General features: G+C 48.8%; 1 protein-coding gene across 3 annotated transcripts; it reads left to right on the plus strand.

Annotated features, from left to right (window-relative positions):
• The first annotated feature begins 4,963 nt into the window (after window positions 1-4,963).
• Window positions 4,964-14,977, plus strand: serpinf2a (serpin peptidase inhibitor, clade F (alpha-2 antiplasmin, pigment epithelium derived factor), member 2a). 3 transcript variants are annotated; one of them, XM_056410797.1, is made up of 9 exons: window positions 4,964-5,285; window positions 6,456-6,524; window positions 6,627-6,867; window positions 7,003-7,146; window positions 7,241-7,283; window positions 7,987-8,132; window positions 9,083-9,225; window positions 11,105-11,309; window positions 12,391-14,977. In XM_056410797.1, the coding sequence occupies exons 2-9, from the start codon at window positions 6,471-6,473 to the stop codon at window positions 12,813-12,815; spliced, it is 1,401 nt and encodes a 466-aa protein (XP_056266772.1). In that variant the 5' UTR covers window positions 4,964-5,285; window positions 6,456-6,470; the 3' UTR covers window positions 12,816-14,977. The 3 variants fall into 3 exon arrangements, with proteins under 3 accessions (XP_056266772.1, XP_056266776.1, XP_056266766.1); XM_056410801.1 differs by lacking the exon at window positions 4,964-5,285 and adding an exon at window positions 5,301-5,984; XM_056410791.1 differs by lacking the exon at window positions 4,964-5,285 and adding an exon at window positions 6,002-6,286.
• The last annotated feature ends 9,161 nt before the right edge of the window (window positions 14,978-24,138 follow it).

The following is a 24,138-nucleotide window of genomic DNA, read 5'->3' on the forward strand; positions in this document are numbered from 1 at the left end:
AATATGGTACTACAAGCTCTCTAGTGGGGTAACATGGTACTACAAGCTCTCTAGTGGGGTAATATGGTACTACAAGCCCTCTAGTGGTGTAACATGGTACTACAAGCTCTCTAGTGGGGTAACATGGTACTACAAGCTCTCTAGTGGGGTAACGTGGTACTACAAGCCCTCTAGTCAAGTCAAGTCAAGTCAAGTCTTTTATTGTCAGATACACAGAATGACACAGGGTCAGACTGGGCACTGAAATTCTTAGGACAAGGCACCACACAACAACTATCATAGCCGAACATAATATAACATGACATACACACTGTACAAGAACTCTGAACATAATACTAACATATAATACACATAATAACTAAACTACAGACAAATGGGAGTAGCAGGTAGTGAAAGCAGGTAGTGCAATAGAAAGTGTAAGTGTAAGTACAAGGCTGAAAGTGACAGTGTATGTAAAGTGACGAGTGTAAAGTGTCGAGTGCAAAAGTGTCGATCGTGTGTCAGTGTCCATTGAGCAGCCTGATGGCTCTCGGGAAGAAACTGTTCTCCAGTCTCTGTGTGCGAGACGGATGCTACGGTACCGCCTTCCAGAAGGCAGCGGGTGAACAGGCTGAAGGCTGATGATGGCAGTCCTTTAGGATCCTGCCAGTCTTCCTGAGGCATCGTGTGGTCTGTGTCCTGCAGGGCTGGGAGCTCCTACCGATGATGAACTCCGCAGTCCTGACCACCTGACGTAGGGCCTTGGGTCCTTGGCTGTGCAGCTCCCACACTGTGATGCAGTCAGGATGCTTTCTATTGTGCATCTGTAGAAATTGGTGAGGATGACTGAATCCATGCCAAACTTCTTCAGTCTCCTCAGGAAGAAGACTTCGGGCGCCGCTTTGACCACCTTGTCTGTGTGAGCAGACCAGGTGAGGTCGTTGCTGATGTTGACCCGAGGAACCTGAAGCAGCTGACCATTTCCACTGCAGAACCGTTGATATGCAGGGTGCTCCTCCACCTGCCGTCTCCTGAAGTCCACAATCATCTCCTTTGTCTTGCTGATGTTGAGAGAGAGGCTATTATCCTGACACCATGTAGTCAGGTAGCAACCTCCTCTCTGGAGGCTGACTCATCATTGCCAGTGATGAGGCCCACAATGGTTGTGTCATCAGCAAACTTGACAATGAGGTTGGAGCTCCACAGTCATGTGTGAACAAGGAGAACAGGAGGGGGCTGAGCACACAGCCCTGGGGGGTGCCTGTGTTGGTGATGACTGTAGATGAGGTGCGGTCACCGATTCTCACCACCTGTGGCCTCCCCGTCAGGAAGTCGAAGACCCATTTGCATAGGGAGGTGCTTAGTCCCAGGTCCACGAGCTTGAGGCGAGTCTGGAGGGGATGATGGTATTGAATGCTGAACTGTAGTCAATGAACAGCATTCTCACATATGTATTTCTTATGTCCAGGTGGGTGAGGGCGGTGAGCGTGGTCAGGGCTATGGCATCGTCTGTAGACCGTTGGACCGGTATGCAAACTGCATCGGGTCCAGGGTGGGAGGCAGCAAGGAGCAGATGAATGATTTGACCAGCTCAAGCACTTCATGATCACAGAGGTCAGTGCTACCGGGCGGTAGTCATTCAAGCAGGTGACCTTGGTGATCTTGGGCACAGGGACGATGGTGGTCCGTTTGAAGCATGTGGGGAGTACAGACAGGCTGAGGGAGAGGTTGAAGATGTCGCTGAAGACCCCCGCTAGCTGGTCAGCGCAACCCCTGAGGGCCTACCTGATATGCCATCCGGGCCAGGTGCCTTGCGAGGGTTGATCTTATTGAAGCAGCGCCTCACCTCTGCTACAGTTATAGTAGGCACACCACTGGTTGGGCCTTCAGGTAGCTCCGCTGCAGGGGTCACTGTCCCTCTCAAAACGAGCGAAAAAGCATTCAGCTCGTCTGGAAGAAGGACAGAGGACTGGGTCTCACTGCAGCCCTCCTTGTAGTCTGTAATGGCTCTTAATCCACTCCATGCGCCTGGGGTCAGAGCCATGGTAGCTAGACTCCACCTGTATGCTCCTGCATGTCTCTTTGCAGCTTTGATGGCCCTCAAAGGTCGTATCTGGACTTCCTGTACTGATCAGGATCCCGGAGTTAAAGGCAGCAGACCGGGCTCTAAGGTGGGTCCGGACAAGGTCAACCCAGGGCTTCTGATTAGGGAAAGACCGGACAGTCTTCTTCGGGACGATGTCCTCAATGCAATATTGGATGTAACTGGAAACAGTGTCTGTATACTCATTAATGTCCCCATCTGCTGCTTCCCGAAACATCAGCCAGTCAGTGTTGTCAAAACAGTCCTGGAGAGTCGCCACACCCTCGTTACTCCATTGATGGACTGTCCTCTCAACCGGTCTGACCTGTTTTAGCTTTTGTCTATATGCGGGGAGCAGAAGAATGGAGGTGTGATCAGCTTTAGTGGGGTAATGTGGTACTACAAGCTCTCTAGTGGGGTAATGTGGTACTACAAGCTCTCTAGTGGGGTAATGTGGTACTACAAGCTCTCTAGTGGGGTAACATGGTACTACAAGCTCTCTAGTGGGGTAACATGGTACTACAAGCTCTCTAGTGGGGTAATATGGTACTACAAGCTCTCTAGTGGGGTAACATGGTACTACAAGCTCTCTAGTGGGGTAACATGGTACTACAAGCTCTCTAGTGGGGTAACATGGTACTACAAGCTCTCTAGTGGGGTAATGTGGTACTACAAGCTCTCTAGTGGGGTAACATGGTACTACAAGCTCTCTAGTGGGGTAACATGGTACTACAAGCTCTCTAGTGGGGTAACATGGTACAAGCTCTCTAGTGGGGTAACATGGTACTACAAACTCTCTAGTGGGGTAATATGGTACTACAAGCTCTCTAGTGGGCAATGTGGTACTACAAGCTCTCTAGTGGGGTAACATGGTACCAAGCTGCTCTAGTGGGGCAACATGGTACTACAAGCTCTCTAGTGGGGTAATATGGTACTACAAGCTCTCTAGTGGGGTAACATGGTACTACAAGCTCTCTAGTGGGGTAATGTGGTACTACAAGCTCTCTAGTGGGGTAACATGGTACTACAAGCTCTCTAGTGGGGTAATATGGTACTACAAGCTCTCTAGTGGGGTAATGTGGTACTACAAGCTCTCTAGTGGGTAACATGGTACTACAAGCTCTCTAGTGGGGTAATAGTACCATGGTACTACAAGCTCTCTAGTGGGGTAATGTGGTACTACAAGCTCTCTAGTGGGGTAATGTGGTACTACAAGCTCTCTAGTGGGGTAACATGGTACTACAAGCTCTCTAGTGGGGTAATATGGTACTACAAGCTCTCTAGTGGGGTAACATGGTACTACAAGCTCTCTAGTGGGGTAATGTGGTACTACAAGCTCTCTAGTGGGGTAATATGGTACTACAAGCTCTCTAGTGGGGTAATGTGGTACTACAAGCTCTCTAGTGGGGTAATGTGGTACTACAAGCTCTCTAGTGGGGTAATATGGTACTACAAGCTCTCTAGTGGGGTAACATGGTACTACAAGCTCTCTAGTGGGTAACATGGTACTACAAGCTCTCTAGTGGGGTAATATGGTACTACAAGCTCTCTAGTGGGGTAATGTGGTACTACAAGCTCTCTAGTGGGGTAACATGGTACTACAAGCTCTCTAGTGGGGTAACATGGTACTACAAGCTCTCTAGTGGGGTAACATGGTACCTACAAGCCTCTAGTGGGGTAACATGGTACTACAAGCTCTCTAGTGGGGTAACATGGTACTACAAGCTCTCTAGTGGGGTAACATGGTACTACAAGCTCTCTAGTGGGGTAATATGGTACTACAAGCCCTCTAGTGGGGTAACATGGTACTACAAGCTCTCTAGTGGGGTAACATGGTACTACAAGCTCTCTAGTGGGGTAACATGGTACTACAAGCTCTCTAGTGGGTAACATGGTACTACAAGCTCTCTAGTGGGGTAATGTGGTACTACAAGCTCTCTAGTGGGGTAATATGGTACTACAAGCTCTCTAGTGGGGTAATGTGGTACTACAAGCTCTCTAGTGGGGTAACATGGTACTACAAGCTCTCTAGTGGGGTAACATGGTACTACAAGCTCTCTAGTGGGGTAACATGGTACTACAAGCTCTCTAGTGGGGTAACATGGTACTACAAGCTCTCTAGTGTGGTAATGCGGTACTACAAGCTCTCTAGTGGGGTAATGTGGTACTACAAGCTCCTTAAGATATGATGGTGCATCACCAATCAAGGCTTTGTAGGTGAGAAGGATTTTAAAAGTGATTCTTGATTTTACGGGGAGCCAGTGCAGAGCAGCTGATGCAGGAGTCATGTGATCTCTTCTTTAAATGCATGTCTGTTAGATATCTGGTGTAGAAACTTTGTACACTCCGGTAGTATGAACTAATGTTATGAGGTAGTGGTCTGACAGGAGAGGGTTCTGTGGGAAGACCTTCAGATGCTCAAGGTCAACATGAAGAACAAGATGGAGCGTTAAAGCTGTGAGTGGGTTTCTGTTCCCTGACAGAAGAGAGTCCACCAAGGAGAGGAATGCAGCACTAAGGCCTCCACTTTAACATGGTTAACCCTCAGGAGGTTAACCCTCAGATGGTTAACTTTAACACGGTTAATCCTCAGATGGTTAACTTTAACACGGTTAACCCTCAGATGGTTAACTTTAACATGGTTAACCCTTAGGTGGTAGGTGGTGAGTCCCAGTGAGTCCCAATGAGTCTCAGTGTGTTGTGGTTCTGTGGTGAAACCAGATGGATCCGGGTGAACGAAGCTGAAGGAAGGAGGCAGTGCGGGGGCATAAAGCTGGAATCAAACAAACACTCCCCCGCTGTGTGCTGACTGTGTGGAGCGTACGAGGCCACAAGGCCACGAGGCCACCAAGCCACGAAGCAACGAGGCCAGGAGGCCACGAAGCCGAGGTTTTAGGTTCAAACAAAGCCGTCTGAACCTGAAACCCTGAGACTCTCAGACTGTGACAGTGGGAGTTGAGTCAAGTGCAGTTTAGTCATTGTCATAGTGTCTCGTGGTCTAAGAGGATCACAACCAGACATGTTGACCAGAGTCTCTGTGAATCTCTTTCCTGTGGCGCTCTGCAGAGACCACACAGCGGCCGGGTTGATCATTAACTGGTGAGCGGGGGCGTCCGCTGGTGAGTCCAGCCGCTCCGCAGCCCACAACACATTCACTCTCGTTCCCCTCATCTTTTGACCCCTTTGGTTCCTCATCGTCTGCCCCACATCGGACACAAGCCAGGTGAGTCCGGACGTCTTGGAGTTCACCAACAGCTTTTTTTGACTCCGGCCGATCGACGTCCAGAGAGAAGTTTGATCAGTTTCAGCGCTGCTAAAAACAATCCGTCGTTTCCATACTGAGTTTTGAAGAGAAGACTCTGCAGAGCCACGGATCCAGAGCCTTATCTTGAACGCCATGTTGGTGGACTCCTAAAGTTCACCTGCTTCAGTGTATTCCTTGTTCTGTGTATTTAGTGTATTGCAGCTCAGCCAAAACAGGTTCTGAAACAGCAACCTTCAGTCTGCCGGTAAACACAGCGGCAAACATCAAGTGACCCTGGAGCCAAAAGATCCGCCCACAGAAACCACCGTTGTGGATCTGATACCACTACACCTGAACCAGGGGGCCGCTGGCGAAAAGGAAATCGCCTGGAGGATTCCTGCTTGCTGTCGGCTTATTATTCACAGCAAACATCCAGATATCAGTCCTGATAACCCTCTGGGACACCCTGCTTGGACGATACAGAGTGCACCAATGAATCAGACCATCAGAGTTAGTCATCAGGTCTTCTCGAGGGCCTCTGGTGCTCAGAAACCACAAACAAAGTGTCATGAGGTGTCACGGATGTCGCAGCGAGAGAGGACCCAAATGCCGACATAACTGCAAAAACTAATATTTGATTCCACAAACCAGACAGGCCGACAAAACGCTGAACAAACGGTACGACGCCACACGGAACGAGACGAACAGGGTTTACATACACAGGCAGGCGGAGGTGATTGGACAACGGGGAACGAGACACAGGTGGACACAATGAGGGCGGGGCCAGCAATCACACAGAAGGAACCAATCAGGACCAGGGCAGACAACCACAGGGAGACAGACGACACAAGGACTTCAAAACAAGACAACAACTCCGGGTCGTGACACAAAGGTTCCTTGTTGTCACGTTAATGTGGCCTGGTAGTCGGCCTGAGTTTGGACTCTCCAGGCGGGGAACACCTCACGGCTGCTTCCTGGTTGTCAGTATTCTGGTCTATTCTCGAAAGGATTTCTGCAAATTCAATATATCTTGTATAATTGAGACAAAGGTCCAGGAGAACGCTGTGTAGTGGGGAACGAGAGAGATTTACGTTGTGAAAACCACATGTGACAGTAGATGCCGTTGATGATGTCTCTTGTGTCTTCCAGGCTGGTTGTTTGGAAATGAAGCTGTGTCTTCTTCTTCTCTTGCTTGGTCTCTGCTGTCGGGGACTGACTGTAAGAAGAACCTCCGCCGTGTAAACTGTGTTTCTCAGAGGAAACGTCTCTGCTGCTCCTCGCTCCTCAGAGACTGAACCCCGCCTGTGCTCCTGTGTTCAGGAGGAGCTCGCTCCAGCTCCCCATGTCTCCGGCCTTGTAGCTGAAGAGGAGGAGACGGATGAGGAGCGTCCCGGCTGTGGAGGAGGGCGAGCGTTCAGCCACGAGGAGCGCAGGGCGATAGGGGGTGCCGTAGAGCGACTGGGCCTCCGGCTCCTGGAGAAGCTTCTTCTTGGTGCCCAGCAGCCCAACGTCATCCTGTCGCCGCTCAGCGTGGCCGTGGCCCTCGCTCAGCTCAGCTTGGGTCAGTCGGCTGTCGTTTGCATTTCATAAGATTTGATCCATAACAGCCACTTCACTTCAAAGCGCTGACGATTCTTCTTAATTCTTTTAAATATTTTGTATTGATTAAACTGATTCATGTATGTTTTTCTCTCAGGCGCTCGCAATGAGACGGAGAAGCTGCTGCTGGAGAGCCTCCACGCTCTCAACCTGCCGTGTTACCATCACACACTGGGAGGCCTTCTATCCCAGTCCAACCACACAGCGCTGGAGGTGGCCACACGCATGTACCTGAGGCCAGGTGAGTGGCGTGAGGGTTTGTCAATGACGATCAGGGAACTTCTTGTCTCATCCACCTCTCAACCTTTTCTGTCTTTCTTTCTTTCATCTCTCAGGATTTGAAGTGAAGTTGTCTTTCATTGAGGACTCTCTGGCCAGGTATCGGTTACAGCACGAGGCATGCAGCACCTGATTATTATTATGAGGAGAAACACTGCACACTCGACATTTACTGGGACACAACGACTTTGCATGTCTCCACCTCCGGTTCTGTGAGGTGAACCCAATGCTTAAGCGTCTTAAAACCTGCATTCTCTCTCCTGACCAGCAGGGGGCGACATCACAATGACTACAAACACTTCTAATTAACAGTCTACGGTCTCAATTATTAATAAGGCACAGAGTGTCAGACAACTGTCAACGGAGTCTTGACTCAAACTGTAGGGGGGTCCAGGTCCAGGTCCAGGTCCAGGTCCAGGTCCAGGTCCAGGTCCAGGTCCAGGTCCAGGTCCAGGTCCAGGTCCAACCAGCAGTGAAGAGCTACATATACTGGCGAGCTAATGGGTACATGAGGAGCAGCTGTGGGAAGGTTGTCACATGATTCTTGGGTGGGAAGGCTCTCAGGGGACACCTGCTGGTCATGTGGGGAATAGCCTGAAAGATAGACATTGATTAGATGACTGATGCTGGAGGAGAAGGGAGAGCCAACAGCCTCAATGTGCCCAGAGACCATCTCCCTGAGAGGCACGTGGTCTCAAGATATTGAGACTTCACTGATGTGAACACAGTAATAATGAATTATTTTTCTAAAACACGCTGTGTAAATGTCTCGTGTTTTTTGTTGTGTTTGTTTTCTCTTCAGGTACAAATCATCCCCGGCCCCTTTGGTCTCTGTGGAGGAGGTCAACCAATGGGTGGAGAGTGCCACCAATGGTCACATCCCCAACTTCCTGGAAAGTATTCCACATGGCGTGGTGCTCATGCTCTTGAATGCTGTGCACTTCAAAGGTAAACCAACCTCAGGCCTCTCAGTGCGGGGATGTCTGCATTCACATCCAGAATTTGGAGACAGTCGGACAAGTTTCTGTCGTCCGAAGCGTTCTAGTTTCCATCTGGGGTCGGATTAGCATTTACCAATCGCGTTGGAGGAGGAGTTGGTTGAATACAGGTGAACGGTCTTCGGCCTCAGTCAACTTACTGGCTTTAACTCTAGTGCGACTAGTTCAGCAGACCAGAGTGGCCCAGATGTCTCTCTCCCCCCAAAAAAATGCCCTTCTTAGTGGAACCACCCCCGGCCAGTTAGGATATAAAATCCTTCCGGTCTATCCAGAGCCTACAAAGGACCATCCTTGCCAGATGCCTGAACCCTTTCATCGCTTCAGTTACACAACAGCTGCTCAAGGCAATGAGCTCCTACTGGAAGCCAGATTACCTGCAGAGTAGCATCCTCGTTGATTTATCTGATCCGTGTTCTCATCCCTCGGAAGACTCAGATTTGATTGCAGTCTCCAAAGCCAGATCAACATCCAAAGCCTACGGCAATCGTTGTCGTTTACAAGCAGCTATTCTCAGGATCCTTTAATCACCACTCAAGGATAAGAACCCAAGACGAATTACGTCCTCCACACGCCCATCTGCCTTATTTGACAGTGGTGGAAGACACAGGAATCATGGAAAGACAGAAAGGGAACTGTGGACATTGTAGTTATGTGGCAAACCATTAACATACTGAGGAGTTCCAACTCTGATATTCAATGGGGGTTCAAATTGCTTTATGGTATTGACCCTAATACCCTGAGATAAGGCATCCTTCAGACCATGTGGCTCCAATGCTGATTATGAAGTATGACTTTAGTTTGTTAGATCCAAAGTCAGAGCCGGGCAGCTGATGAATTTATGTTGTAAAAAATAAAAAATAAACAGATTTCCCCTCAATGATTCCTTCTTGTGTTTGTCAGGTGAATGGCAGACACGGTTTGACCCCCTGTTGACCTCTAAGGGAGTCTTCTACCTGAATAACCAGAACTCTGTCTCGGTGGACATGATGAAGTCTGCTCAGTACCCTCTACGCCTGCTGCATGATCCAGAGCTGGAAGCTCAGGTAATATCAGGCGGTTTTGGTTAGTGACGGCGTCGATACTGTCCACAAATAATAGAGAGCTGCAGAAATGAGTCCTGAAACCCAGAAATGAGTCATTACCTTCGCATTGAAAATGCCGGAAGGTTATGTTTTGATCGCCGTGTATTTATTTATTTATTTATTTGTATGCGTGTTATTCGCAAAACTCAAAAAGTATTGAACCGAATCGCATGAAATTTGGTGGGATGATTGTTTATTATCCGGGGACCAGTTGATTAGATTTTGGGATCGATCGGGTCAAAGGTCAAAGGTCAAAGGTCATGAAGAGGTCAAAATCTTTCGCAGAACTCAAAAAGTATTGAACCGAATCGCATGAAATTTGGTGGGATGATTGTTTATTATCCGGGGACCAGTTGATTAGATTTTGGGATCGATCGGGTCAAAGGTCAAAGGTCATGAACAGGTCAAAATCTTTCGCAGAACTCAAAAAGTATTGAACCGAATCGCATGAAATTTGGTGGGATGATTGTTTATTATCCGGGGACCAGTTGACTAGATTTTGGGATCGATCGGGTCAAAGGTCAAGGTCAAAGGTCATGAACAGGTCAAAATGTTCTTGAATCGCATGAAATTAGGTGGGATGATTGGTTATTATCCGGGGACCATTTGATTAGATTTTGGGATCAATCGGGTCAAAGGTCAAGGTCAAGGTTATGGAAAGGTCAAACTCTTTTTTTTACCATAGCACGATACATTTTTGTCCAATTGGCATGCAACTAATGCCAAAATGTTCATAATTCAATGCCCAATCTTGTGATATGCGAAGGTATGCGCTCTACCGAGTGCCCATTCTAGTTTAATGTGTTTTATGACTGTGTTTTTGGTTCAATGTCCATTTAGTTCTCTGATATTTAAAACAGGTCAGTGAACGCCCCTCTGGTGAATCTTAAAGAGTCTAAAAGAGACGACTAAACATTCTCACTGCTGGAGTTCCTCTATAGACTAACATGAGGTCATGTGACGAGGTCTAAAACAACCAGAGGAGTCGCCCCCTGGTGGACAGTAGAAATAATGCCGCTTTAACACACATTTGTCATATCCAAAGTCATGTGTCTTGATTATGCCTCATGGTAATTCCATTAGGCATTCCATAAATCTCCACGTTAACGTGATGGAGGAATTTGAGAGGCTCAGTGGTCCTGGGAGCTATGTTGTCCGGGGCATCAGCCCCTGGTAGGGTCTCCCAAGACAAACAGGTCTTGGGTGAGAGTCCAGACTAAGAGCGGTTGAAAGAACCCTGATGGATAGCAGCCCACGGACTTTAGCTACCTCACCCTGACAAGGGAAACCGGGGCACCCTCCCGGAGCTAGACCCAGGAGGAGAGCTCACCAAAGAGCATCTGGTGGCCGGGCATTCGCCGATGGGGCCCGGTTGGGCTTAGCCCGAAGAAATCACATGGAGCAGCCACCCTGTGGACCCACCACCCGCAGGTACAAGCATCAGGGTCGGGTGCTATGAAGACCGGGTGGCGGGCCGGGCAGGGGGCCTGGGAGGGCCGATCTCAGGAGGGACCTTGGAGTTGAGCCGCTACTCCTTCGCGTTGAAAGGAGTCAGCTGAGGTGGTTCGGGCCTCTTGAACGCCTACAATTACAGATTTTCCAGGCTCGTCCAATGGGAGGAGACCCCAGGGAAGACCCAGAACACGCTTGAGGGATTATTTCTCCCAGATGGACTGTGAACGTCTCGGGATCCCCCAGAATGAGCTGGAAAGTGTTGTGGGTGAGAGGGAAGTCTGGGTCCGCCTGCTGGCTCTGCAGCCTCTGCGACCCGACCCCGGATTTAGCGGATCATATGGATGGATGGATGGTAATTCCATTTACGGTTTTATTTTATTTTCAGGTTGCCAGTTTTCCTTTCAAGGGAAACACGAGCTTCCTCGTGGTTATGCCGTTGTCCAACAGAGGAAACTTGTCGTATCTGCTTCCCAAGCTGAACATCTCGGACCTTTACAGACGTTTGCCTCACGAGAAAACAATGCAGGTCAACCTGCCCAAGGTGAAGCTGCAGTACCGCCAAGAGCTGCAGGAGGCGCTGACCAGCATGGGTGAGAACTTCAGCGCCACACAGCGTTTCCTCACGCAACAGCTCGGATGAAACTTTACCAAAAGATATTACTTATTATGTGTCATGCGTTTTCTGACAAAAGCTTGCGACACGTGTCCATTTCCGCTTGTTATATGTATATAATATTTACAATATGCACAATAATAATAATAAAAATCATTTATTTTATATAGCGCTTCTCAAGTCACCCGAAGTCGCTTTACAGTCCAGAGTCCAGTAGTCACACACACAGTCATACCGGTGGTGGAGCTACATCAGGAGCCACAGCTGCCCTGGAGCAGACTGACGGAAGCGTGGCAGCCAATCAGCGCCTCCGGCCCCTCCCCCACCACCAACACTCATTCACATCCATACGAACCGGGGTGAGGCTGCGGTGCATGTCTTTATGATGATGGGGGAAACAGGAGGAGCCGGAGTAAACCCACACAGGCACGAGGAGAACATGACGAGAACACGAGGAGAACACGCTCCACACAGAAAGGACCTGGAACGACCGGGATTCGACCCCAGAGCCTTCTTGCTGTGAGGCGACAGTGCTAACCACTGAGCCACCGTGCTGCTACACTGATCTACACAAGATACAACACCATAAAGAACAAACCTACTGTGTAGTCCTCTGATCGAAAATTGCGTACCAATACTAAAAAGAGCATATCTCTGCAACCACGAGGGCTAGCTGAGTTGTTTTGGTCTTAATATAAGGAACTCAGGTGAGACTTCTGCAGATGTGTAAACATCAGTCTGTGTAATCCTGGTTGAGAGTAAATGAAGATAGCAACAATTTAAAGGTTTTAGATTTGCTTGGGCGATTTCAGTCGAAGCCCTCCTTTGAATAGGAAGCGTTTATATAACTGATCTACACCCACCAAAATGAGATTGACAGCACTGTTAGCCAATCAGAATCGGCGCAGCGCCGTTCTCTGTCAACCTCTCGCTTCCATTTGCTGATATATAAACTTCCTTGTTCTTGAGAACAAATGAAAATCTTTCCACGAATCGCTGCACTTTTCCTTTCTTCCGAGGCATATTCATGAAAGGTTTCTCTGCTCTCTCCCCATCAGGCCTCGGATCTCTGTTCTTGGCTCCGGACCTTTCTGGGATCTCTGATCGGCCACTGAGTGTGACGGGCGTCCGCCACGCCAGCGCCATGGAACTCAGCGAGGAAGGCGTGGAGGCGTCCGCCACCACGGTCGTGACCTCCATGCGTTCCGTCTCACAATTCTCCGTCAACTCCCCCTTCCTCTTTGCCCTCGTGGACGACGCCTCCCTGGCGCCGCTCTTCATGGGCATCGTCACTAACCCCGCCCCCGACCACGACCTCATGCTCAACGACGACCCCGGACACAACGCCACCATGAGCGACCAGCCGGTGGCGGACGACATCAGGAACAGAGACACAGACAGCGACGCAGAGTCGTGTGGCGCCCCCGCTGGTGGGAGGCAGCAGCTACAGGGCGAGGACGGACCGGGCGGGAAGACGGAGTAGCGGGAGAAGAAAACCAGACGACTCTGAAGCCGATGGAAGTTTAAAATCTCAAGAACAGTTTGGACATTTCTGTGAAATATGCTGAAGGTTCTGATGAGGACATTGACACGTTTCTCAACACGAAGTTACAGACAGGAAGCAGTTAGCTTAGCTTAGCATGAAGACTAGAAACAGAGGGACATATCGAGGTAACCAAATTGAATCTGCAACTCTCGTTAGCTTATGCTAAGCTAAGCTAACTTCCTAATGAGATGAGATAGAACTTTATTAAACCTGAAGGAAATTCTGGTGCCAGATTATAATCAAATATTAAAACAAAAAAATTAAATAAATATACAAACATATACAAACAATATATTAAGTGTAAAAAAAAGTTAAACTGACACGAGTGCGGAATAGAACAAGATATAGATAACGGTAAGGTAAATAATAATAAACAAATAAAAGCAAAAATACAACAACAACAGAAGTATATAAGATCCACGAGTAGGGATGAGAATTGATAAGATTTTAACGATTCCGATACCTTATCGATTCCTGCTTATCGATTCGATTCCTTATCGATTCTCTTATCGATTATTTTGGGCAAGGGGTGAAAAAAAGAGCACAAACGGATTTATTCACATTAATTTTCTTTTATATAATGCTGCACACACACAGTATGTATACATACACATTTACTTTTTTTAAATCACCAAAAACATTTATACGATATTACTCTTGAACTTAAAATAAAACTTACATAACTTAAATAAAATGTATTCTGTTTAATTTAAACATGTTCCTAGAAATTACAGTGCTCCTTCCTTTTTTTAAAAGGGTATATGAACTGAGCTGCCAAAAATGAAACTAGCAGTGGCAAATACCAAGTGTGCACCATCAATTGTATGGATCATAAACAATTCTTGTGCAGAAAAATAAGCATGTCTGCTTTCTCTGGGAGGATACGCGATCTCTCAGGACTTATTGTGTCTCCAGCCGTGGAGAACACTCTCTCAGATGGGCTGGAGGATGCCTGAACACAAAGATATGAGGAGGTGTACAAGACGTCTAGCTGTAGCCTGTGACCAGACAGACGACCAGCCTCTGAACCGGTCTGACTCTGAACCTCATCAGCTAAATGGGATGGCAATGGAGATTATTTATATAGTGAAAGCTGGTTTACACAATGAAACAAATGGCACGAACAAAATTGCTGAATTTGCTGAGCTGACATAAAGCCACATGAAGAGGGGAGGCAAACACTACCTCGCCTCAATGTAGGGTGACAATGGAAGATTCTGTAGCTAAGCTAGCGTAGCTATATGCTAAGTTTAATAATGGATTAAAAATCGATATGCTCAGTTTAATAATGGGTTAACACGATAACGCGAACGTTTGCTGATAACACACGCCCTCCAATAATTAATACCGTTACGATCAAACATTTCTCAAAACTGGACTTTCAATCCAAACGTGAAGTGATCGATAATGGGACCAATGCCGGAGCTCAAATGTATGCTTCAAACGAAGGGACAGAAGATAACTTGATCGACTCCACACAATAAAGGCAAATGGCTTCACACAGTGAGTGGTTGTGATCACTTCTGAGGAGTTTACCTTGGACAGAAAGAGATGAAGCCGACGTTAGCTGAGCTGCTGCATCGAACACATGACATTCCTGTCATTTAATTCCGTGCGTGTTCAAATGCTTATTCATCTTTGTTGTATTTCCTCCCTTCGACGAAATAGATTTTTGACACACATTACAAGTGGCGTAGTTGTCATTTTGTCTTGTGAAATAGAGCCAAACTTTAGAGCGCTTCTGCCTCGTTGCCATGTTTGCTGCAGTCTGAAGAAACTAAAAAAGTTCGCGCATGCGCAACGCCACAAAGAACCGTTAGCAGAACCGTTAAAGAATTTGGCTAACGATCCCAAACAATCGGTTCACTGGGAACCGGTTCTAAAACAGAACCGGTTCTCGATGCCCATCCCTATCCACGAGTGAAGGGAGAAGTCAATGTTCTCATCGAGAAGTGAAGAAGCCGTTTTATGAATTTCAAACTGATTCTGAGAGCAGAACCTCAAACAGCTGCGACTAACGTGGTGAATTAGAGATGAAATGTCAGGTTTCTGTTGTGATAACGTTTTAAAATACAGCGTTTAAAGATGTGAATAATGAACATGTTTGGCTGGTCAATGTAGCTCAGGTTCACACACACACACACACACACACACACACACACACACACTCACACACACACACACACACACACACACACACACACACACACACACACACACACACACACACACACACACACACACACACACACACACACACACACACACACACACACAACTACACACACACACACACACACACACACACACACACACACACACACACACACACACACACACACATACACACACACACACACACACACACACACACACACACACACATACACACACACACACACACACACACACACACACACACACACACACACACACACACACACACACACACACACACACACACACATACACACACACACACACACACACACACACACACACACACACACACACACACACACACACACACACACACACACACACACACACACACACACACACACACACACAGACACACACACACACACACACACACACACACACACACACACACACACACACACACACACACACACACACACACACACACACACACACACACACACACACACACACACACACACACACACACACACACACACACACACACACACACACACACACACTAACAGAAAACTAGCCTTTTCTGGTTTCTGAGGTTCAAGGAGAACAAGAATCCTCCAGGACGTTCCAGAAGGCCTTTTGGGTTCTTGTGGTACTGAAGGGGTCTGAAGAGGTCTAAAGAGGTCTGAAGAGGTCTGAAGGGGTCTGAAGACGTCTAAAGAGGTCTGAAGGGGTCTGAAGGGGTCTGAAGACGTCTAAAGAGGTCTGAAGGGGTCTGAAGACGTCTAAAGAGGTCTGAAGAGGTCTGAAGGGGTCTGAAGGTCTCTAAAGAGGTCTGAAGGGGTCTGAAGGGGTCTGAAGAGGTCTAAAGAGGTCTGAAGAGGTCTGAAGGGGTCTGAAGACGTCTAAAGAGGTCTGAAGGGGTCTGAAGGGGTCTGAAGAGGTCTAAAGAGGTCTGAAGAGGTCTAAAGAGGTCTGAAGGTCTCTAAAGAGGTCTGAAGGGGTCTGAAGGGGTCTGAAGACGTCTAAAGGGGTCTAAAGAGGTCTGAAGGGGTCTGAAGGGGTCTGAAGGGGTCTAAAGAGGTCTGAAGGGGTCTGAAGAGGTCTAAAGAGGTCTGAAGGGGTCTGAAGGGGTCTGAAGAGGTCTGAAGAGGTCTAAAGAGGTCTGACGAGGTCTAAAGAGGTCTGAAGGGGTCTGAAGAGGTCTAAAGAGGTCTGAAGGGGTCTGAAGAGGTCTAAAGAGGTCTGAAGAGGTCTGAAGGGGTCTGACGGGGTCTGAAGTGGTCTGAAGGGGTCTGAAGGGGTCTGAAGGGGTTTGAAGGGGTCTGAAGGGGTCTGAAGAGGTCTAAAGAGGTTTGAAGGGGTCTGAAGAGGTCAGAAGGGGTCTAAAGAGGTCTGAAGGGGTCTGATGGGGTCTAAAGAGGTCTGAAGGGGTCTGAAGAGGTCTGAAGAGGTCTAAAGAGGTCTGAAGGCGTCTGAAGAGGTCTAAAGAGGTCTGAAGAGGTCTAAAGAGGTCTGAAGGTGTCTGAAGAGGTCTAAAGAGGTCTAAAGAGGTCTGAAGAGGTCTGAAGGGGTCTGACGGGGTCTGAAGGGGTCTGAAGGGGTCTAAAGAGGTCTGAAGAGGTCTGAAGGGGTCTGAAGGGGTCTAAAGAGGTCTAAAGGGGTCTGAAGGGGTCAGAAGGGGTCTAAAGAGGTCTGAATGGGTCTGAAGGGGTCTGAAGGGGTCTGAAGAGGTTTGAAGGGGTCTGAAGAGGTCTGAAGGGGTCTGAAGAGGTCTAAAGAGGTTTGAAGGGGTCTGAAGAGGTCTGAAGGGGTCTGAAGAGGTCTAAAGAGGTCTGAAGGGGTCTGAAGGGGTCTGAAGCGGTCTAAAGAGGTCTGAAGAGGTTTGAAGGGGTCTGAAGAGGTCTAAAGAGGTCTGAAGGGGTCTGAAGAGGTCTGAAGAGGTCTAAAGAGGTCTGAAGGGGTCTGAAGAGGTCTAAAGAGGTCTGAAGAGGTCTGAAGGGGTCTGAAGATGTCAGAAGAGGTCTAAAGAGGTCTAAAGAGGTCTGAAGGGGTCTGAAGAGGTCTAAAGAGGTCTGAAGAGGTCTGAAGGGGTCTGAAGAGGTCTGAAGAGGTCTGAAGGGGTCTAAAGAGGTCTGAAGAGGTCTGAAGAGGTCTAAAGAGGTCTGAAGAGGTCTGAAGGGGTCTGAAGAGGTCTAAAGAGGTCTAAAGAGGTCTGAAGGTGTCTGAAGCGGTCTGAAGGGGTCTGAAGGGGTCTAAAGAGGTCTAAAGAGGTCTGAAGGGGTCTGAAGAGGTCTAAAGAGGTCTGAAGAGGTCTGAAGGGGTCTGAAGGGGTCTAAAGAGGTCTGAAGGGGTCTGATGGGGTCTAAAGAGGTCTGAAGGGGTCTGAAGAGGTCTAAAGAGGTCTGAAGGGGTCTAAAGAGGTCTGAAGGGGTCTGAAGAGGTCTAAAGAGGTCTGAAGAGGTCTGAAGGGGTCTGACGAGGTCTAAAGAGGTCTGAAGGGGTCTGAAGAGGTTTGAAGGGGTCTGAAGAGGTCTAAAGAGGTCTGAAGGGGTCTGAAGTGGTCTGAAGGGGTCTAAAGAGGTCTGAAGAGGTCTGAAGGGGTCGGAAGATGTCTAAAGAGGTCTGAAGGGGTCTGAAGGGGTCTAAAGAGGTCTGAAGAGGTTTGAAGGGGTCTGAAGAGGTCTAAAGAGGTCTAAAGAGGTCTGAAGAGGTCTAAAGAGGTCTGAAGGGGTCTGAAGAGGTTTGAAGGCGTCTGAAGAGGTCTAAAGAGGTCTGAAGGGGTCTGAAGGGGTCTGAAGGGGTCTAAAGAGGTCTGAAGAGGTTTGAAGGGGTCTGAAGAGGTCTAAAGAGGTCTGAAGGGGTCTGAAGAGGTCTGAAGAGGTCTAAAGAGGTCTAAAGAGGTCTGAAGGGGTCTAAAGAGGTCTGAAGAGGTCTGAAGGGGTCTGAAGATGTCAAAAGAGGTCTAAAGAGGTCTGAAGGGGTCTGAAGGGGTCTAAAGAGGTCTAAAGAGGTCTGAAGGGGTCTGAAGGGGTCTGAATGGGTCTGAAGAGGTCTGAAGAGGTCTAAAGAGGTCTGAAGAGGTCTGAAGGGGTCTGAAGTGGTCTAAAGAGGTCTAAAGAGGTCTGAAGGGGTCTGAAGAGGTCTGAAGAGGTCTAAAGAGGTCTGAAGGGGTCTGAAGGGGTCTGAAGGGGTCTAAAGAGGTCTGAAGAGGTTTGAAGGGGTCTGAAGAGGTCTAAAGAGGTCTGAAGGGGTCTGAAGAGGTCTGAAGAGGTCTAAAGAGGTCTAAAGAGGTCTGAAGGGGTCTGAAGAGGTCTAAAGAGGTCTGAAGAGGTCTGAAGGTGTCTAAAGAGGTCTGAAGAGGTCTGAAGGGGTCTGAAGGGTCTGAAGAGGTCTAAAGAGGTCTAAAGAGGTCTGAAGGGGTCTGAAGGGGTCTGAATGGGTCTGAAGAGGTCTGAAGAGGTCTAAAGAGGTCTGAAGAGGTCTGAAGGGGTCTGAAGTGGTCTAAAGAGGTCTAAAGAGGTCTGAAGGGGTCTGAAGAGGTCTGAAGAGGTCTAAAGAGGTCTGAAGGGGTCTAAAGAGGTCTAAAGAGGTCTGAAGGGGTCTGAAGGGGTCTAAAGAGGTCTAAAGAGGTCTGAAGGGGTCTGAAGAGGTCTAAAGAGGTCTAAAGAGGTCTGAAGGGGTCTTAAGGGGTCTAAAGAGGTCTAAAGAGGTCTGAAGAGGTCTGAAGAGGTCTGAAGGGGTCTGAAGGGGTCTGATGAGTGCTAAAGAGGTCTGAAGAGGTCTGAAGAGGTCTGAAGGTGTCTGAAGAGGTCTAAAGAGGTCTGAAGGGGTCTGAAGGGGTCTGAAGAGGTCTAAAGAGGTCTGAAGAGGTCTGAAGGGGTCTGAACGTATCTAAAGAGGTCTGAAGGGGTCTGAAGACGTCTAAAGAGGTCTGAAGGGGTCTGAAGGGGTCTGAAGACGTCTAAAGAGGTCTGAAGGGGTCTGAAGGGGTCTGAAGAGGTCTAAAGAGGTCTAAAGAGGTCTGAAGGGGTCTGAAGAGGTCTAAAGAGGTCTGAAGGGGTCTGAAGTGGTCTGAAGGGGTCTAAAGAGGTCTGAAGAGGTCTGAAGGGGTCGGAAGATGTCTAAAGAGGTCTGAAGGGGTCTGAAGGGGTCTAAAGAGGTCTGAAGAGGTTTGAAGGGGTCTGAAGAGGTCTAAAGAGGTCTAAAGAGGTCTGAAGAGGTCTAAAGAGGTCTGAAGGGGTCTGAAGAGGTTTGAAGGCGTCTGAAGAGGTCTAAAGAGGTCTGAAGGGGTCTGAAGGGGTCTGAAGGGGTCTAAAGAGGTCTGAAGAGGTTTGAAGGGGTCTGAAGAGGTCTAAAGAGGTCTGAAGGGGTCTGAAGAGGTCTGAAGAGGTCTAAAGAGGTCTAAAGAGGTCTGAAGGGGTCTAAAGAGGTCTGAAGAGGTCTGAAGGGGTCTGAAGATGTCAAAAGAGGTCTAAAGAGGTCTGAAGGGGTCTGAAGGGGTCTAAAGAGGTCTAAAGAGGTCTGAAGGGGTCTGAAGGGGTCTGAATGGGTCTGAAGAGGTCTGAAGAGGTCTAAAGAGGTCTGAAGAGGTCTGAAGGCGTCTGAAGTGGTCTAAAGAGGTCTAAAGAGGTCTGAAGGGGTCTGAAGAGGTCTGAAGAGGTCTAAAGAGGTCTGAAGGGGTCTGAAGGGGTCTGAAGGGGTCTAAAGAGGTCTGAAGAGGTTTGAAGGGGTCTGAAGAGGTCTAAAGAGGTCTGAAGGGGTCTGAAGAGGTCTGAAGAGGTCTAAAGAGGTCTAAAGAGGTCTGAAGGGGTCTGAAGAGGTCTAAAGAGGTCTGAAGAGGTCTGAAGGTGTCTAAAGAGGTCTGAAGAGGTCTGAAGGGGTCTGAAGGGGTCTGAAGAGGTCTAAAGAGGTCTAAAGAGGTCTGAAGGGGTCTGAAGGGGTCTGAATGGGTCTGAAGAGGTCTGAAGAGGTCTAAAGAGGTCTGAAGAGGTCTGAAGGGGTCTGAAGTGGTCTAAAGAGGTCTAAAGAGGTCTGAAGGGGTCTGAAGAGGTCTGAAGAGGTCTAAAGAGGTCTGAAGGGGTCTAAAGAGGTCTAAAGAGGTCTGAAGGGGTCTGAAGGGGTCTAAAGAGGTCTAAAGAGGTCTGAAGGGGTCTGAAGAGGTCTAAAGAGGTCTAAAGAGGTCTGAAGGGGTCTTAAGGGGTCTAAAGAGGTCTAAAGAGGTCTGAAGAGGTCTAAAGAGGTCTGAAGGGGTCTGAAGAGGTCTGAAGAGGTCTGAAGGGGTCTGAAGGGGTCTGATGAGTGCTAAAGAGGTCTGAAGAGGTCTGAAGAGGTCTGAAGGTGTCTGAAGAGGTCTAAAGAGGTCTGAAGGGGTCTGAAGGGGTCTGAAGAGGTCTAAAGAGGTCTGAAGAGGTCTGAAGGGGTCTGAACGTATCTAAAGAGGTCTGAAGGGGTCTGAAGACGTCTAAAGAGGTCTGAAGGGGTCTGAAGGGGTCTGAAGACGTCTAAAGAGGTCTGAAGGGGTCTGAAGGGGTCTAAAGAGGTCTAAAGAGGTCTGAAGGGGTCTGAAGGGGTCTGAAGAGGTCTAAAGAGGTCTAAAGAGGTCTGAAGGGGTCTGAAGAGGTCTAAAGAGGTCTGAAGGGGTCTGAAGAGGTCTGAAGAGGTCTAAAGAGGTCTGACGAGGTCTAAAGAGGTCTGAAGGGGTCTGAAGAGGTCTAAAGAGGTCTGACGAGGTCTAAAGAGTTCTGAAGGGGTCTGAAGGGGTCTAAAGAGGTCTGAAGGGGTCTGAAGGGGTCAGAAGGGGTCTAAAGAGGTCTGAAGGGGTCTGAAGGGGTTTGAAGGGGTCTGAAGGGGTCTGAAGAGGTCTAAAGAGGTTTGAAGGGGTCTGAAGAGGTCAGAAGGGGTCTAAAGAGGTCTGAAGGGGTCTAAAGAGGTCTGAAGGGGTCTGATGGGGTCTAAAGAGGTCTGAAGGGGTCTGAAGAGGTCTGAAGAGGTCTAAAGAGGTCTGAAGGGGTCTGAAGAGGTCTAAAGAGGTCTGAAGAGGTCTAAAGAGGTCTGAAGGGGTCTGAAGAGGTCTAAAGAGGTCTAAAGAGGTCTGAAGAGGTCTGAAGGGGTCTGACGAGGTCTAAAGAGGTCTGAAGGGGTCTGAAGGGGTCTAAAGAGGTCTGAAGAGGTCTGAAGGGGTCTGAAGGGGTCTAAAGAGGTCTAAAGGGGTCTGAAGGGGTCAGAAGGGGTCTAAAGAGGTCTGAATGGGTCTGAAGGGGTCTGAAGGGGTCTGAAGAGGTCTGAAGAGGTTTGAAGGGGTCTGAAGAGGTCTAAAGAGGTCTGAAGGGGTCTGAAGAGGTTTGAAGGGGTCTGAAGAGGTCTGAAGGGGTCTGAAGAGGTCTAAAGAGGTCTGAAGGGGTCTGAAGTGGTCTGAAGGGGTCTGAAGCGGTCTAAAGTGGTCTGAAGAGGTTTGAAGGGGTCTGAAGAGGTCTAAAGAGGTCTGAAGGGGTCTAAAGAGGTCTGAAGAGGTCTGAAGAGGTCTGAAGGGGTCTGAAGATGTCAGAAGAGGTCTAAAGAGGTCTAAAGAGGTCTGAAGGGGTCTGAAGAGGTCTAAAGAGGTCTGAAGAGGTCTGAAGGGGTCTAAAGAGGTCTAAAGAGGTCTGAAGAGGTCTGAAGGGGTCTGAAGAGGTCTAAAGAGGTCTGAAGGGGTCTGAAGCGGTCTGAAGGTGTCTGAAGGGGTCTAAAGAGGTCTAAAGAGGTCTGAAGGGGTCTGAAGAGGTCTGAAGAGGTCTAAAGAGGTCTGAAGGGGTCTGAAGAGGTCTGAAGATGTCTAAAGAGGTCTGAAGGGGTCTAAAGAGGTCTAAAGAGGTCTAAAGAGGTCTGAAGGGGTCTGAAGAGGTCTGAAGAGGTCTGAAGGGGTCTGAAGAGGTCTAAAGAGGTCTGAAGAGGTCTGAAGGGGTCTGAAGGGGTCTGAAGGGGTCTAAAGAGGTCTGAAGGGGTCTGATGGGGTCTAAAGAGGTCTGAAGGGGTCTGAAGAGGTCTAAAGAGGTCTGAAGGGGTCTAAAGAGGTCTGAAGGGGTCTGAAGAGGTCTAAAGAGGTCTGAAGAGGTCTGAAGGGTTCTGACGAGGTCTAAAGAGGTCTGAAGGGGTCTGAAGGGGTCTGAAGAGGTCTGAAGAGGTTTGAAGGGGTCTGAAGAGGTCTGAAGGGGGCTGAAGAGGTCTAAAGAGGTCTGAAGGGGTCTGAAGTGGTCTGAAGGGGTCTAAAGAGGTCTGAAGAGGTCTGAAGGGGTCGGAAGATGTCTAAAGAGGTCTGAAGGGGTCTGAAGGGGTCTAAAGAGGTCTGAAGAGGTTTGAAGGGGTCTGAAGAGGTCTGAAGAGGTCTAAAGAGGTCTGAAGGGGTCTGAAGGGGTCTGAAGGGGTCTAAAGAGGTCTGAAGAGGTTTGAAGGGGTCTGAAGAGGTCTAAAGAGGTCTAAAGAGGTCTGAAGGGGTCTGAAGAGGTCTAAAGAGGTCTGAAGAGGTCTGAAGGGGTCTGAAGATGTCAAAAGAGGTCTGAAGGGGTCTGAAGAGGTCTAAAGAGGTCTGAAGGGGTCTGAAGGGGTCTGAAGAGGTCTAAAGAGGTCTAAAGAGGTCTGAAGGGGTCTGAAGGGGTCTGAATGGGTCTGAAGAGGTCTGAAGAGGTCTAAAGAGGTCTGAAGGGGTCTGAAGTGGTCTAAAGAGGTCTGAAGGGGTCTGAAGAGGTCTGAAGAGGTCTAAAGAGGTCTGAAGGGGTCTAAAGAGGTCTAAAGAGGTCTGAAGGGGTCTGAAGGGGTCTGAAGGGGTCTAAAGAGGTCTGAAGGGGTCTGAAGAGGTCTGAAGGGGTCTGAAGGGGTCTGAAGAGGTCTAAAGAGGTCTAAAGAGGTCTGAAGGGGTCTGAAGGGGTCTGAAGACGTCTAAAGAGGTCTGAAGGGGTCTGAAGAGGTCTAAAGAGGTCTGAAGAGGTCTGAAGGGGTCTGAAGGGGTCTGATGGGGTCTAAAGAGGTCTGAAGGGGTCTGAAGAGGTCTGAAGAGGTCTGAAGGGGTCTAAAGAGGTCTGAAGGGTTCTGAAGAGGTCTAAAGAGGTCTGAAGGGGTCTGAAGAGGTCTGAAGGGGTCTGACGAGGTCTAAAGATGTCTGAAGGGGTCTGAAGAGGTCTGAAGAGGTTTGAAGGGGTCTGAAGAGGTCTGAAGGGGTCTGAAGGGGTCTGAAGGGGTCTAAAGAGGTCTGAAGAGGTCTGAAGGGGTCGGAAGAGGTCTAAAGAGGTCTGAAGGGGTCTGAAGGGGTCTAAAGAGGTCTGAAGAGGTTTGAAGGGGTCTGAAGAGGTCTAAAGAGGTCTGAAGGGGTCTGAAGAGGTCTGAAGGGGTCTGAAGAGGTCTAAAGAGGTCTAAAGAGGTCTAAAGAGGTCTGAAGGGGTCTGAAGAGGTCTAAAGAGGTCTGAAGGGGTCTGAAGGGGTCTGAAGAGGTTTGAAGAGGTCTGAAGGGGTCTGAAGAGGTCTAAAGAGGTCTGAAGGGGTCTGAAGGGGTCTGAAGAGGTTTGAAGGGGTCTGAAGAGGTCTGAAGAGGTCTAAAGAGGTCTGAAGGGGTCTGAAGGGGTCTGAAGAGGTTTGAAGGGGTCTGAAGAGGTTTCAGGGGTTCTTGAGTCTGTGTGGACCTCAGCCAGCAGGACTCACTGTTTTACTTCACTATAATTTATAAAACACCTCAGAGATTATAAATCTAAATATTGCAACACGGGATTCAAGATGACCACACGAGCAGCTTCTGTCTCTCTTGCGCGCCCCCGGCGCTCTGTTGGTAGCCGCGGGGACGCGCGCTGCTGCAAGGACACGCCTCCTGGAGGACGCGCCTCCTCCCCGGAGCACGCCTCCTCCTCAGCGAGAGAGATTAGAAGCGTCCGGAGCTGCGGAGAGGTGAGTGCGCTCTGTGCGCCCTGTGCGCGCCGTTTGTGCCACGGCGGCTCCTTTGTGCGCCTTTAGGCACACCGTGCTGTCTGCTCGCCCTCAGGGACTCCCTGAAGCTGCATGGACGGGAAGAGTTAAAAATATAGCAGAAATACATGTTTGGTGCAGCGGGACTCAATATGTGATCCATAAGGAA

The sequence above is a fragment of the Pseudoliparis swirei genome, chromosome 3 (assembly GCF_029220125.1).
Source record: "Pseudoliparis swirei isolate HS2019 ecotype Mariana Trench chromosome 3, NWPU_hadal_v1, whole genome shotgun sequence".
In the NCBI taxonomy this organism is placed as follows: domain Eukaryota; kingdom Metazoa; phylum Chordata; class Actinopteri; order Perciformes; family Liparidae; genus Pseudoliparis; species Pseudoliparis swirei.